This window comes from Malus domestica, chromosome 16, assembly GCF_042453785.1.
Source record: "Malus domestica chromosome 16, GDT2T_hap1".
Classification (NCBI taxonomy): Eukaryota; Viridiplantae; Streptophyta; class Magnoliopsida; order Rosales; family Rosaceae; genus Malus; species Malus domestica.
In genome coordinates, this window is record NC_091676.1 from 9,707,847 (window position 1) to 9,724,051 (window position 16,205).

At 37.3% G+C, this 16,205-nt stretch overlaps 2 protein-coding genes across 2 annotated transcripts; both read left to right on the plus strand.

Annotated features, from left to right (window-relative positions):
• Positions 1-4,169: 4,169 nt before the first annotated feature.
• LOC103433195 (probable 3-beta-hydroxysteroid-Delta(8),Delta(7)-isomerase) lies at positions 4,170-6,047 on the plus strand (the record flags this gene model as incomplete). Its single annotated transcript, XM_070815937.1, has 4 exons — positions 4,170-4,395; positions 5,065-5,142; positions 5,270-5,378; positions 5,529-6,047. Coding segments are annotated over 4 exons (690 nt in total), but the record flags the coding sequence as incomplete, so codon positions are not given.
• A 520-nt stretch (positions 6,048-6,567) lies between these two features.
• LOC103433141 (uncharacterized) lies at positions 6,568-7,931 on the plus strand. Its single transcript, XM_008371373.4, has one exon. The coding sequence runs from the start codon at positions 6,846-6,848 to the stop codon at positions 7,722-7,724; it is 879 nt and encodes a 292-aa protein (XP_008369595.1). The 5' UTR covers positions 6,568-6,845; the 3' UTR covers positions 7,725-7,931.
• Positions 7,932-16,205: the final 8,274 nt, after the last annotated feature.

Below are 16,205 nucleotides of genomic sequence, written 5' to 3' on the forward strand. Positions count from 1 at the left end.
GTAAATTTGACCACTCATGTATCGTTCTAGAAGAGAGATTTTATGTGTTTAGAAAATGAGTCGATGCATTATCTATTATTATATAAGTGAAAAGAAAACTAGTGCATGGGTGAAGAAACACTTGAAAAGGAAAATTTTTTTTTCCACGTATTTGGAAATATTTTTATAAGAAACACTTATGCTTATAATTCTAAATAGGACTGCAAAAGAATGTATTGGATTTTTATAATTCTGAATTTTCAATCCGATTTTTTCAAAGTGTTCCAAACTCATTTCATTTTTTATTCGAAATATTTTGATTTTTTTTTTTTTTTTGTTATTACTCAAATTATGTATTTTGTAATTAACTTTGAGACCCCTATTTTATTTTCAGTTTGGGATACCATTTGTTTATTATTTTTATATTAAACATAGACTAATACATTAAAATGTATAGGCACACTAATATACCAAATATTTAATTGAATTTAGAGGTAAGCCTATACCAAAATGTATAGAAAGAACAATAAAAAATTCGACCATATTCAAAACCTATAAATTATATGAATTTTCAATATGTATTGAAATTTCTAAGATTACTCGATTCCAAAAATTTCAAATTTGATAATTGTGATCTGATCTGATTCTAGAATTTTGAAACGAAGATTGAAAACGTAATTTCCCGTCTTATTCGTGTGAAAATCACTCCTATATTCATCACACTAATTAAATTTAAATAGATATTTCATATTTGAACAAGTAATACTACACTTACCACATTTTCTATATCGCATTTGTACCATCTCTCGGATAGAGGTAAGGCCCACCATCTTTATCAGAGATGTGGTACAAATATGATATGGAAATGTGGTAAGAGTAGCATTTTTTAAGGAAAAATTCTTGGACTTGCACTACTCATGTGCCTAACTAATAATGTCCTATTGCCATATAAAACATGCACGCGTTATCCATTCATATCATACCACTCGAATTCGTTATAATACCTTACTACATAAATACTAGTATCGTAAAATGATTTTTCCCTCTCTTATCATGTTGTCACGACCAAAACAGAAAAAGAAAAGGGAACCAAGAATAAGTTGTTATCGACTTTATACCCTAGTTGTATGTTTTTTTCAAAATTCCTTCTCAGGTTTGGATTCTAATTCGAAGCATTTGGCTTTGTATTGTACAATGAATAATCAGACTATGAAGTTTAGTAGAAGATTTAACTGTTCAGGTTCTCAACCTTCCTCCAAGGGTGACTCTTGCTGAATTGAATACCTTCTTCTCTTACTGTGGAACTGTTCAACAAATCCAGCTCCTGAGGCAAACAACCTCCAAATTATTAACTGCTTGATCATTCTGTTCTTATTTAACTTTTGTTGATTAATTTAATATTAATAATTTCATAATTTGCAGGGATAAAGACCAATTACCGTATGCTTTAGTGACTTTTGTGCAGCCTTATGCTTTTCAAACTGCTCTTCTCCTTGATGTAAGCAGCCAAAAAAATCTGTTTATATTTCAAATCTTAGTATTTTAAGTGCTTTGTTTTATTTTGTTTTAATCAATTTATTAGTGTGGCTGAAAGGAAGGGAGTGATCACTTTGCAGGATGCTACCTTTGGAGGCCAACAAATTGGCATATTACCTGCATATGATATAAGAATTCCTATAGTTTCAGATGAAGACGTTAAAGATGATCACACCCAGGTTAAGTCATCTAATATTAATCTCAACTAGCCTTTCTAAACACGCTAACGCTAGTGTGAAAAGGCTTTTGATAACACACATATTTTACAATGAATGATCTGTTACGCTAACAATATATGTCATTGCCAGACCAAAAACCAATTAGGTTTCATCCCGACTGCCAATATGTTGAGGAAAAGCCCAACTGCCAATATGTTGAAGAAAAGCAAGGAAGAGATGGAGGAGAAGTTGAAGCTGTCGGAGAAAGCGGGGAGAGTGCTGATGAACCAAACAAGATCGGCAATTTATGCGGTTGAGCAGGCAGCAGGACGCATGGGAACTGCACTTATGAACAATAACTATGTTGCAACTGGTGCTAGAGGCTTTTCTGATGCACTTGATAAAGCCTCAAGGTCTGCCTCAGAGTTGGGAATTAGGAAGAGAGAGAAGTAAATTCAATATAACCCTAATTCCACAAACCCATGGACATATGAGTCTCTTAAAGTTGTGTGTACTTCTCCCTATTAACACTTAATAGTCAGTTTATGAATAACATAACCATCGTGTATATGTAATTATAAGATTGAAGCATCAACATTATCAACATTATTACTAACATCATATATCCGCATTTTAAGAAAAATGCAGCTAATAGTATTGTAGGATATTTTCAAACGTGTAATCATTTGTTTGGGAGAACATTTAGATGTTCTATATTACATTATGTAACAAGTATCTAGGTCTTAATATGTAATGAGCTTGTGTGTGAATGTGTGCGAAGACCCTGCAAGTCTACAATAAGATATGTTTTGGACAGAAATTGGAATGGTTGGTTATATTTATGAGGGTAGTTTTGATATAGACGTCTTTTTTTTTTTAATTTCTTGGATTAAACATCTGCTTCTTTTAATAATTTAATTAAACATTCTTCCTACAATTAAGGTGCCACTTATTTTATAAGTAACATCCTTTTAATGCCATATTACAAGATTTGCCATTATGATGTTCCTTTAATTAATTAATAATTATCATGTTAATATCCCAAATCTCCTAAAATGTAGTAGATTAGTTTTAAAAATCTTAACACATCAAACCTGATCTAATTATTTTTCTAACGTGCATTTTATTCCTAACTCCATACCATACAAGTAACTAACGTTCTATCTTCTTCTACAACCATTAGCAATTTTTTTTTCATGTCACTGCTTTCCTCGATTGGCCAATCAAACCCTCTTTCGTTCTCCCTTGTTGGTCATATCCATTTCCTTCGTATTTCATTTTCTGTACACCTCTTAATCTGAGTATCTATATCAAAGGGTATGCTTTTTGTTTTTGCAAACTTTTTACCCATCTTTCCATCTTTTTCACGTAACATGATACATTTTGGGAAATAGAATTTAGTGGTACATTTTCTTTTAAATGATAATTTGGTACGTTTCAAACCGATATATTGGTACGTTTTAAGTTAGAATGGGTACGTTTCAATTTAGTATCTGTACGTTTCAAGTTGTTATTGAATGTTTCTAGGTGAAATGGGTACGTTTTAATTTAGCATTGGTACTTTTCAAGTTGTTATTGGTACGTTTCAAATTGACCTGAATACGTTTCAAATTGATTTCAATTTAAAATTCACATTTATATATGAGTACGTTTCAATTTAGCATCGGTACGTTTCAAGTTGTTATTGAACGTGTTTCAAGGTGAAATGGGTACGTTTTAATTTAGCATCGGTACGTTTCAAGTTGTTATTGAACGTTTCACGGTGAAATGGGTACGTTTCAATTTAGCATCGGTACGTTTCAAGTTGTTATTGGTATGTTTCAAATTGACCTGAATATGTTTCAAATTGATTTCAATTTAAAATTCACATTTATATATCTCATGCCGCCGAATAGCACTAATCTCAGTTCAACGACTCCAAACTCATCCTTTTTATGAACAACTTTTATATTTCAATAATAATTTTATGATGTGAATGAGCCAACAAAAGGGGTGTAAACTCTGAGGCCAAAAAAAAAATTCAAAATTCAAAGTTTATAGATAATATTGATGATTTAGTTAATAGCCATTAATAATATCCCTAAAAAAAAGGTATAAATCCTGACAAGCCAAAAAAATTCCCCTTATCAACTAAAAGGATAAAGTGGGAAATCAACATATAGCATTTTTATTTAAAAATAAATAAACTAATGACATGTAAATAAAATAAATTTAAAAATAATTAGGTGGACACTAGTTAAAGCGTCTTAATCAAAATTTTAAAAGAAACAAATGTTTAAGAAAAATTATGTAAAAAAAGAATGAGAGATTCTAATTTTCTCTATTTATAAATTGTTTTTTCTTCTGTATTATTTTTTTCAATATTCATATTAACAACAGTGTATCAAATAAATGTAATCCGATCGTGGATAAAATGACCGAAGGCCCAAGAATAATTCCATGTGGATTTGGCCCGAAGCAAATAATATCAAGTTTGTGAAAATTTTAGTAAACTAAACCATATCGGGCCTCCCAGGGCAAGATTGTCATCGACGAGACAGTGTAATTGGTAGCCAGCGAAAATGGAGGGATGAGACGGCTGGAATTTATGGGAATCATCCGTACGCCCCGAGGGATCTAAAGCTACCGGGATTCGTACCTGGCTTTCTCTCACAGTCCACCATTGTCGGCGTCTACGGCGTCTCCTCCCTACTCGTCGTTTCCCTCACCTGGCTCTTCTCCGGTACTCCTCTTTCCACTCCACTTCTTATCAGATCCTAATTTTATTCAGCTCAATTCTCTAAACATTGTAATTTGCTCAAGTAATTTGATGCGTGAATTGGGTTTGTAGACACAGGCAGAGCACAGAAAGTTTAGACTTTTGAGATCCAAAAAGTTCATATTTTTATTCAACTTTTTGGTGTGATTGCAAATTCATCGGCTTGATTTTTTAATGTGTTGATTACATGTTATGCTTTAAACTAATCTAAAGTGCGGAGATTTGGGATTCGAACTCGGGTGCAAAGAGTAGCACATCCGCTCTAGCCGATGTTACATGGCTTCGCCCACTTATGCTGTGATTACTGATTACATCGCTCTAGCCAACGTAGCTACACCCGTCTGTGGTGATTACTGATTGTTAAAACTTGGGAATTCTTTCATAAGGAATATCCCAATATAATTTATAGTCGCGTTTTGGATTCATGGTTTTGATGTTTTCTATGTATTGGCAATGGAAATCGAATGCTATGTAGCTTTAGCTGTTCTAGTTTTTGTTCAAATCGATAAATTTGACATTTTGAGGGAGACGTTTGAATGTCCTAATCGACATGTTTTACTTTTTGCTATGCACCGAGGAAATCAAAACTTGATAGATGGCTAATGCGCTGGTGGGCTTTCACCGGCCTTACAGACTTGATACTCGAGGGCTATTTTGCGATTGCGCCTGAGTTCTACAAGGATAAGACTGCTTGGTACCCGGCTGAAGTTTGTAAGTTCTGTCTCACATTTTTGTTTAATCTATAAGATTAGCACTGGATACGATTTGTGCAGTTTTTCATCTGTTAGGGCTTGTTCGATTATGTAGTTCTTATGCTGATAGATAAAAAAATTGGCAGGGAAAGAGTATAGCAAAGGTGATTCAAGATATGCAGCTAGGGATGCAGGCGTCGTTGCTGTTGAAGGATTAACTGCAGTTATTGAAGGTCCGGCTAGCCTTCTTGCTGTGTAAGATTTTGAGTTTTGATTATCGCAAAGTTTATATGCTGCACAATGTAAAATTTGATTTTCAAATTCCAATCTCAAAGTAGAATGTATATTGTGTGGGCAGTCATCTTCTTGTCTGTAATTCTAAACATGATTTCTGATCTTTGGCAGGTATGCAATATCTAAAGGCAAGTCATATAGCTACATACTTCAGTTTGCCATTTCGTTGGGTCAGCTCTATGGAACTGCTGTGTACTTCATAACAGCCTACTTGGATGGTGACCAATTTGCTACAAGTTCGTTTTACTACTATGCATACTACATTGCTGCAAACGCCTCCTGGGTTGTAATACCGACGCTCATTTCCATCCGCTGTTGGAAGAAGATTTCTGCTGCAGTACAAGCTCAAGGCCAAGGCCAAGGTCAGAAAAAGAACAAAACTCGCTGAGGTTGACTTCAGATCGATAGAAGTTTTTGTTGTTTCACGTTATGCTAATGTCTTTATTGAAATAATTTGGATCATGAAACTGTCAATCAAGCATTTCAATCTGTAAAGATGTTATTTTTTTTAGTTTTGACCGCAAAGCTTTACAAACGATGAGTGGTTTCTTGCGCTGAGATTAATTGTATGGATTTGATTGTTTGATACTGCTCATATGTTTGGAAAGGGAAAGTTCCTTGGATTTTAAAGTTTTGTTGTAAGCTAATAGGACTAATCTCTTATGCGAGTCTGTAGATTTATTACATTTTCATGGGAAGGCTAGGTTCGTTGTGTTTATTGACTTGCTGTTCATGTCTGGTATCAGACCAAAGAATTTCTCCTGTTTTTTGGGGGAATCTTGCATACCACCAGGGCCCTATAACACTCGCCGCGTATTCCCGGGGTAGCCATGACTCCCCGTCCTAGGAGCTGTGCTTCATGACCATATTTTCTCTTCTTCGAGAAAAGCAATGAGAGACAAAAACCATGGACCTCATGACTGTAAAACGCAGTTGCTCTGTTTTCCAAATGTGCAAAGGGTTGTTGTCACAGTCCTGCTTCATTGAGGGGAAGGACTTACCAATCTAACCCAAGAACGTCACCATGGCGTCCCAAAACAATGATACAATGTCATGTGTTTTAACTTTTTTGCATATTATTGTATTATTGGTCCAGGAAGCTGTAGTGATATTCCGGAGTGGGGAGAAATTCCTCTCCTCGTTGAGAGACTAATGCGACCCTAATTTGTGTGTTCACATTGAGGAATTTGCAATTAAGTCTGGTGGTCTGTTATCGTAAAATCAACGGTAAGGCGGTCAATGATTGCAAGTCTGGTGGGTCGTTATCGCATGATCAACGGTGGTGGTTACATGTCTAAACTATTTATGGGACACTGTTTGTTCAATGGTTTAACCCGTACAAATTTAGAAAATGCTACCTAGCTATAACTTATAAGACCAAAACAAAACCACTCCTCCCTCTCTGTCTCTCTCCCAGGTTTTTTCAGAATGTCCACAGCTGAGAAAATCAGGCACCTGAAAGATTGCAGCTCCATAGAACTGAAGGTAATCTCCTGCAAGGATCTCAGTGCCTTCAATTTCTTCAACAGGCTGTCTGTCTACGCTGCTGTCTCCATCTTCAACGACGAAGCGAAGAAAGAAGAACAGAAGAAACATCTGCAGCAACGCCAGAAGACGCCGGTTGATAGAGAAGGGGACTGCAATCCTGAATGGAACCACCCCATGCAATTCGACACGAAGGACTTGTCCCTGGTTGACGAGTTCGATAATCTCTTTGTAGAATTCAACATACGATGTGACAGCGTCTTTGGCAAGAAGAGCATTGGAAAAGTCCGGGTGCCATTCGCGGACTTGATCGATGATCAGTGCAATGAAGCAGTCAGGTTCGTGAGCTACCAGGTTCGGACAAGCGATGGTAAGCCTAATGGGGTCTTGAACTTTTCTTACAAGGTGATCAAGAAGAACACTAAAGTTGGAATCCGTGATTCCCAGGAATCCGATTCCTCGTCCAAATTAACCACAGCCAGTGTTTATCCTGATCCTGCTGATAATACAGTCCAATCTCTTTACCCCACCTTGGACGTGCAAGTGCAATCCCGGGATTTAAACGTATCCTATCCTTCGCTATCCGATGTTCGGGCTCCTGTGCCGACAATTTCAGTTCCTTCTCCCAAGTTCAATTGCCATTGGAGGCCAGAACCCTACAACATGAAGACGCTGCCATCTCAGCTCCCGTTTTCTCCACCGGCAACTGGGCCTGCAGGTGTTAATTGTCATCCATGTCAGCCCTTGCCATTTGCACAGTCTCCAACTCCAAGGCCATATTTTGGTAATTACAGTTGCTATGAGAATCCAGCCGGGACTTGAGAATTTGGAATGGTTGAGAATAGCGTTGTTCATGATGGATGGAGGATTAGTAGTCCAGGGATTAGAAGTAGCGATGTAATCCTTCCAGTCCCAGAGCTGGGGACTAGGAATGGCACAGTTAGTAACTCATCAGTTTAGTTCATGAGGGCTTATATACGTACTTGCACTTCATCATTTTGTGATATAAATGCATGGTTTTTTACTACAGTAGATATATGATATATGAGATGCACCCGTGTCTGAACCATTATATTAAAGTTGTCCAATCCAGCCGTCCAACAAGGGTATTGCAAAATTTCATACAATTGCATGTTTGATTTACCATTTTTATTCCGATGTTCATTTTCTGGATTTGTCGACCGGTTGTGACATTTGAAGTGTACTGTATGCACTGCCTTTTTCTAAATAATAGTGTGTGGTCACTAGTCAGGGTCCGGCCGTCGGGCTGTAGTTTTGGTGTCTTCTTGATTTTTAGGTCGGATTGGTGTCTTTCTGATAGGACTGCTGAAGGAGCCGCCACCCCCTGCGCTAATGAGAAATCCTTTTGTCATTGCGTGCATAGATACTGTCATGCTGGTGTATACATTCGGCGACTCACCTCCGTCTCGATGGAGCAGTAAATCTTGTATATTACTGGACACGGGTGTATGCAGCTTATGACAATACGAAATATTCCCTGAATATGCCCCAAAAGGTTTCTAGAATAATAAGAAGCTTTATAATTGAATATGGACAAATAGTACATATAGTATTTTGAATTAGTTGCTATTTAACCACCCACTTGAGAAGAGAAAGGGAAAGAAGTACCGCAATTTTTCAAAGGAACTTGAAGGCTTTTCTTATCCATTCCGGACTCTAATAAAAAGGTGAATTTTTCTGTTCATGCTTATCACCTGTTACTGTAAAACTGTGAATATATCAAATCCTAAAGTGTCCGGAGACCACTTTCGATAATTGTAAGTGATTTTACCGTTTTTGAGGAAGGACTTAACATTTTTAGTGTGTTTATAGTTTAAATACTTTTAACCGAAACGCTTATAAGCAAGTGTTTTCTACAAAATAGTCTAACACGAGCCTTCAAGGATAACTTAACTCCATTAAATTAATCTTATCACTGCAAATTAAGTAAGCTAAGACGCGTTTGAATATTAATTAACTAGGAGTAAGACAGCAGAATGCTGTCATGGTCGCTCTAGTACTCTACCCCGAAGGATGGACTTCGGTGTTGATGGAGAAGCATAAGCACGATGTGAAGACTTGACCGTAATTTCATATTCTGTCATTCCTCTTTGGACAAAAAGTCACCAACCCAATTAATAAAGTTATATGTTGATCAACATATGACTTTTGACCATGCCCTTTCAATTTATTGAAAAAGAATCTCAGCCAAAGAAACTTGACCGTATTATTTATCTCTAATTGAGTATTACTGCTACTTAGTACTACGATTTAACGATATTTTTCTTCACATGCAAGTTCAATTTTCGCCAAAAACGAATTTGAATCGTATTATTACTAACCTATTGTGAAGCTAAGCTTATCTCACTCACCCTTAGTGTAGATAATATCACTTGTTCAAAAAAAAAAAAGTATTGTTAAGTATAATTAGGAGGGTACATTTTATAAGGCCACATTTAGGGTTTAGTTTCTTGGCAGTGTTCTATTAGGAGATGAGCTAAACGTGATTACATATGCTTAACACTAATTAAGTTATGAAAGTGCTACTCTAGCTCAGCAAATAATCTCAACTTGTGTTGTTTGAAATGGAAATAATTAAACTAAGGTGTTTTGCTTTTGTGAAAGACAACTATAAAGCTTCCATTGTTTGTTCTCTTTTTTCCCTTGCAAGGGAAGAATACTGTGATGGCCTGAAATATTCTGTCTTCCATGTTTCCGGAAGAAAGTCAGGATAAAAGGCACTCAGTAATTCCTCACCAAACGCGACCATAATTCCAGAAAATTCACATGAATGTCATCATTTATTGAGACATATTTGAGTGATTGAGATCTAACGTTTAAATGCGTGTTGAAACTTGAAGCTGAATGCTTGTAGGTTCACAAAAACAGTTGATTTTCTACTAGCTAGATGCTTTTGATGTAGATAAATTAATTTTGAATGAACTTTCATCACTGAGAACTCAAGTGGGATACTTATTAATTAAGAGAAAGACTTGGCTCCTCAAAGATCAAGAAGCAAGGAAGAATTCCTCCTTAAAATACTTCATGGCATATTCACAAAATTTCATGGTAATGATCGAAACCGTTCATATTATAATCATTCTCAAATATCATCTTTGTAAAAAAATCATTTAAAATTAAGTTCATTTATTCATTGAATTGTATTAAAACAATAGATTTGATAAAACTATTACAAACCGTCTATTTATTTGTTGCAATTGATCGACTAAATGATTTTAGTGTTAACTGATTTTTTGCACACATGATCTTTACAGACTAATTTATAAAATAATTGTTCCAATCATAAGCACGAAATTCTGCAAGTAGGGCGATAAATATGTTGAGGAGAGGAGCCAACCTCTTCTCATTAATTAAAGAAAAAAAGTCTAAATTAGGAAAAGGATCCTCACTGGATCCTTCTCCTGTGGATCTGGGGGAATCCCGTGATCATGTATGTTCATCGTACATCGTGCGGTCAGAAATCATTTAAAATTTAAAATTTAAAATTAAATATCAATATTAATTACCTAACGAAAATTGACTGTACGATGTAAGATGAACGGCCATGATCCTTTTCCTCTAAATTATAGCTTATATACGCCATCAGACTATAAGTAGATTGTGATTGGTAAATCTATCAACCAATGGTTGATTTCGACCGATAGGTATATAATCCAATCCCGAATTCCTTTCTAATACAACAATTCATTTCTATAGGGTGGTTTTATCGACACATTTTTTTTTATCTTCTGCACACTCCTCTCAATATTCTATTGTCGAATTAAATGAATTAAAAAGGATCAAAAACATAAATTAATAGAATGTGTGAAAAATAAAAAGAAGTGTATGGATAACATCATCCTCTTCTTTACTATAATGTTCACACTATCTTGCAGTGTGTGAAAGGAGACTATGCATGATGTATAAACTTACCCATAAAAGTCAAGAAATACAAAATACTATGTACACTTCATCAATTCAGACGAGTGCATCATTGATTCTATCACTGTACCAGCGAAAACTCTTATATTGATTTGAGCGTAACCAAGTTGCTCAATCCAAATTTTGACCACAATAGCAAGCAAAACGATCGTGCTTCAAAAGAGATCATCAATCACTAATGACTTTGGCTGTTTATCTGTAAAATTGATCAATTCTTCCTTTCTTGATGAGCAAGATATATTGACTTCACCTTCTAAACGTCACCACTCATATTGAATTATTTTATCTAGAAAAAATTATTTATGCTTAGAATATAAACGTTGAATGTACTTAAGACTTTCAAGTATAAAATGCAAGTACGCCATAACCCCACAAGTGTGAAAGCGTGACAAACTGGTTCGGGTGTCAATTCTTCTTAGTTTGTCTTTAACTTATTAAAATTTATTTACGTATTTGTTTTTTTAATATGATTATTTGTAAGCCATCAGATAGCGATACTCTATCAAAGGGCTAGTTTTACGACATTGACTGAGATTTCTTTATAATACAACAGTACATGTACAATAATGAGAGATAGTTGAGCTAAATCACACGAAAATATAGGATATTTTTATATGAGCGTTTCATGCATAATGTGATCAGGTGAGTACTTAATTATACGAGAATGTTCGTAACACTCAAAATTTGCTCTCTAAGAAGACTAAGATTGTCAAGTTCACCTTCACCTAAACTAGTATTTATATATTAAAGAAGAGAAAAAAGAAAAACAAGGTTTTAAAAAGCATTAGGCGCTAAGTTGGGTGGCGAGTAGAGGTCTAGCGTCTAGGCAGGACCTTAGGTAGCCATTTTTTTAATTTTAATTAAATTTATTATATAACATATAAATAAATATCTACTTATACTTAAAAAAATACATAATTGTGTTAGATACATAAATTAAAATGGAATGACATATAGATTATAAAGTATTATAACATATTGAAAACATGTGGAACAAGCATATATATAATGAGTGTTCATCCAAAAGTATTCAATAAGTCTCTTACAATTTATAGAAAAAAATATAATGCAAAACGAAAGTTATCTCTAAGTGAGAGTCGTGAGAAATTTAAAAAAAAAATAGAAAAGAAGAAGATTGAATGGATTATCCCAAACATGCCTCCATTGCTGTCACACTAACTATATATGAAGGGAGGATTCTCTTAGGGCAAGCACTAAGTAAACTGCCTTATTCGCGGGAATTTCCTCCCCTAGGTGTTATCTCCTCACTAAGTTCTCTTCTTGTAATAAATAATTGAGGACTTGTTATTCAACAGTATAACATGACTTATGGTCAAACAATATTAATATCGATAGATATCTATGTTATTATATATCTATATTTATGAATTTTCTTTTAGAATAACTGAAATGAATTAAAAAAAAAATTATATACACATGGTTTCGATATGCTAATTAAAAAGATAGCGAGTCTATATTTTTAAAACAATGAAGAAAATATATATATGGCAAATCTAGAATACTATATAACAATTGTTTGTACCATACTTGACCAATCTCGAAACTACTGAGCACTGGTCAACGTTATACCGTCAAGGATCCAGAAGAGTTTCCCTCCAACCAGGAGGCCAATCACAGCGCGACACGTGTCGACATCAGAAGCCAATCATAGCGCGACACGTGTCAACATCATAAGCCAATCACAATACGACACGTGTCAATGTCAGAATGAAACTAGAAACTCTATTCTATAAATAAAGATCATTCTCTCATAATATTTCCTAATGTCATTTGTACTAAATCATTCACTAGTACTCACTAAAGGAGAGCTTGAACCTATGTACTTGTGTAAACCCTTCACAATTAATGAGAACTCCTCTACTCCGTGGATGTAGCCAATCTGGGTGAACCACGTACATCTTGTGTTTGCTTCCATGTCTCTATCCATTTGCATACTTATCCACACTAGTGACCGGAGCAATCTAGCAAAGGTCACAAACTTAACACTTTCTGTTGTACCAAAGTCCCCACTGATTTTGTGCATCAACATTTGGCGCCGTTTGTGGGAATGACACTTATTCCCACTCTCTTCAGCTTTGTTAAGCTGGTTTCCACCATTCGTACACTCTCTTTTGACCAGGCATCCCTTTCCAACATGGGAAGCGAAGGAAGCCACAGCACACAGAATGATACCTCTCTTGCACCTGGTGCGAAACAACGAAAGAAGGAAAAAAAAAGTTTGCTCTTCAGGCTAAAGTCGATGAGCTGGAGGCTCAAAACAACAAGATAGCGATGAAGAATGAGATCCTCTAATAGCAGTATGAGAAGGTCTTCGAGATGCTCTACGAGGCTAGATATATTAAAACACACGAGCTCATCACCCCTGTGGAAGTCAACCATCAACTGGGTGCCCCCCAACACTGAGGGTCATTTGCCCTCGACATAGGTATTCCTGTTGAGGAGTGAGCTACTCATCAAATGGCAACCAACATGAGACTTCTCTCAACCCAACTGATTCGACCCGAAGTAGAATGAGTGAAGGAAGGCACCTCCTTACAGAAGGAGTGGAAGGATCGAAAGTCGTCTTTCACGATTGTCGAGACTTCCTAAAACAACATCGAGACAATCCCATCCATGTAAGCTCGAAGATCAATGACCCAAGGGTCTCTGAAAGACTCGATCCCCTCCCATGTCCCAGGCCGGCTACCAATTTGAGGAAGGGGCAATAAGTCCTAGAGAAACACGAAGGTATAGAGGACTCAGAGATGTTCCGACAGACATACCTTGGAAGTCAGTATGGTGAGTCCAGGGAAAAATTACAAGCTCTTGATTAAACCTTCCTACTTCCAAGAGAAGATGGAGATTTACAAAAGAAAGCTCTAGTGGTACATGACTCAACTCAGGACCTTCTTGTCCTAAAGCTCCTTAAGGAAGTAAACAAGTTGAAGGCCGAACGACAATCTAAGATACCTGATTGAAACCAACCTAGGCCTGGCCTTCTTACAAGGAGGATCCTCGACACCCCCTTTAAGCGAAGACAAAACAAAAGCTTGGTTTACAACTCTATACTGGAAGGGAAGACCCAATTGAACACCTTAACCTCTTTGAGTCCACCATGGCATATCAGATGCACACCGACATAGAGCGATGTCTTCTCTTCCCCTCCACCCTCTCTAGCGGAGCTCTAAACTGACATTGTCATCTTCCACCTGAGATAGTAGACTCATTTGAGGAACTGAGGAAATTGTTTGTCTCTCAACACATCTTCCAGACCGATCGCTTGCATTCTGCAGATGACTTGTACACTATTCACTAGAAGCCGGACGAGTCACTACGAGAGTATGCCGGTCGTTTCAGCCATGAGTTTTCTCGATGCGCTAAGGCAGATGACAAAACCGCTCTCAAGGCCTTCACGGCAGGCCTACGTGATTGTTTCTTCAAGTACATGATCAATGCCAACACTTGGAAGACTTACTCTAAGGTGATATCACAAGCTTACAACCATGCCTCCGCCGAGGCAAAGACATATCAAGGGAAACCCCACACAGCCACCCCTTATCAACAAGTAGGGAGTGGAAGCCAAATCCAACCAAATGAGAAGACCTCGACCTTCCAAACTGCAGCGGTGCCTCTCCCTGCCTTACTTAATACTTTGCCAAGTCAACAGACATATCAATCTCAAGGCAAAATGAAAGATTTCCATCCTCACCAATCTCATTTTAGTAAAAGGAGTAAAGGACACTACCGCGATAATCAAGGGTATCGCCATGATAATCCCCGACCCTAGGCAGTCAACACAGTGGGTCAAGCACGTGTCAGGACAGCCCCTACCCCGAGGTATGAGGCATACACACCATTGAACGCCACATGCATGGCCATTTACCCCAGCATAGCACACCTGATACCGAAGCCAAAGCCGAGGCACTTGGATTATAAGCCCACGAAGAACACGAGCACGTTTTGCTGCTACCACGAGCATAACGGTCATGACGGCAAGAAATGTATCACCCTTCGTGATCATATTGAAGCTTTGGCATATGAAGAAAAAATTGATCAATTCCTCATTCACCAAGGGGTAACCGTAACCAACGCCAGGTGAATGTGATATATTCCATAAGTGGTGGCACACCCATATCTAAATCTTCCAACAGGGCCATAAAAATAGTGAACGAGCTTTAAGGTCTGGCCACCAAGTGTTTCACGTGGAAAACATCAAGGGAGGTAAGTATCAAAAGCCTAACTGGGATCCAATATGTTTCTACCCTGAGGAAGAAAGAGGTATCATCTACCCTCACAACGACCCACTGATCGTGGTAGCTCACATAGCCAACTTTGAAATACGACAAATCCTGGTAGACACGAGGGCTTCGGTCAATATCATGTTTGCTGAAGCTTTCAAGGCACTTAATGTAGCTGAACACTTGCTCGATCGCTCGATTTCCCCTCTGATAAGCTTCTCCGGTGATATCGTGCAACCTTTGGGGAGTATACACTTAACTTTCACCATTGGTACATGCCCTTACACAGTTACCATTACCACTAACTTCCTGGTGATTGATTGCCCAATGGCATACAATGTCATCTTCGGACGCACAGGAATCAATGATCTCAAGGCCATGGTATCCACACATATGTTGTTGATGAAATTTCCAACCCCCTATGGCAATGGTTACATCATAGGAGACCAACTTAGTGTACGATCATGTTACAACACTTCGGTCAAGCAACAGCTCCTGCTTGTGCCCAAGGAAACCATTTCTATACATGACCAAGTCATAAAGACCAGCCCAGACGAAGCCAACTTGGATCTTCACGGTGGCAACAGTCAACCCGACGATCCTCGAGATAACTCCTTCACCCAGCAAGCGCAACCCGCTGAAGAGTTGGAGAAGGTCTTTATCTCAAAAGATTATCCGGATCGCATGGTGAAGATTGGCACCACCTTGTCACCACCTATTTGGTTGTCATTGATCTCTTTTTTGCAAGAGAACACTAAGGTCTTCGCATGGTCATATAAGGACATGTTAGACATCTCTCCCGATATCATCTGTTATCGCTTAAGTATTGACCCCAAGACCAAGCCAGTGAGACAGAAGCGAATATCTTATGACGCTGAACGGTATGAGGTAATGAAGGCAGAAGTTGAAAAACTCAAAGGCATAGGCTTCGTCCGTGAAGTCAATTATCCAATGTGGGTAGCAAATGTTGTCTTTGTTAAGAAGAATCCGACTAAGGAAAGTCTCTTGCTTCAAAAGGTATTATGGATAATGTGTGTCGATTACACCGACCTAAACAAATGATGCCTGAATGATAGCTTTCCTTTTCCTCTCATAGACAAACTTATAGACTCTACGGCATGGT

What these genes read in the sequence shown, in the direction of transcription:
- LOC103433141 (XM_008371373.4), top strand. Translation starts at nt 6,846, where the DNA reads ATGTCCACAGCTGAGAAAATCAGGCACCTGAAAGATTGCAGCTCCATA.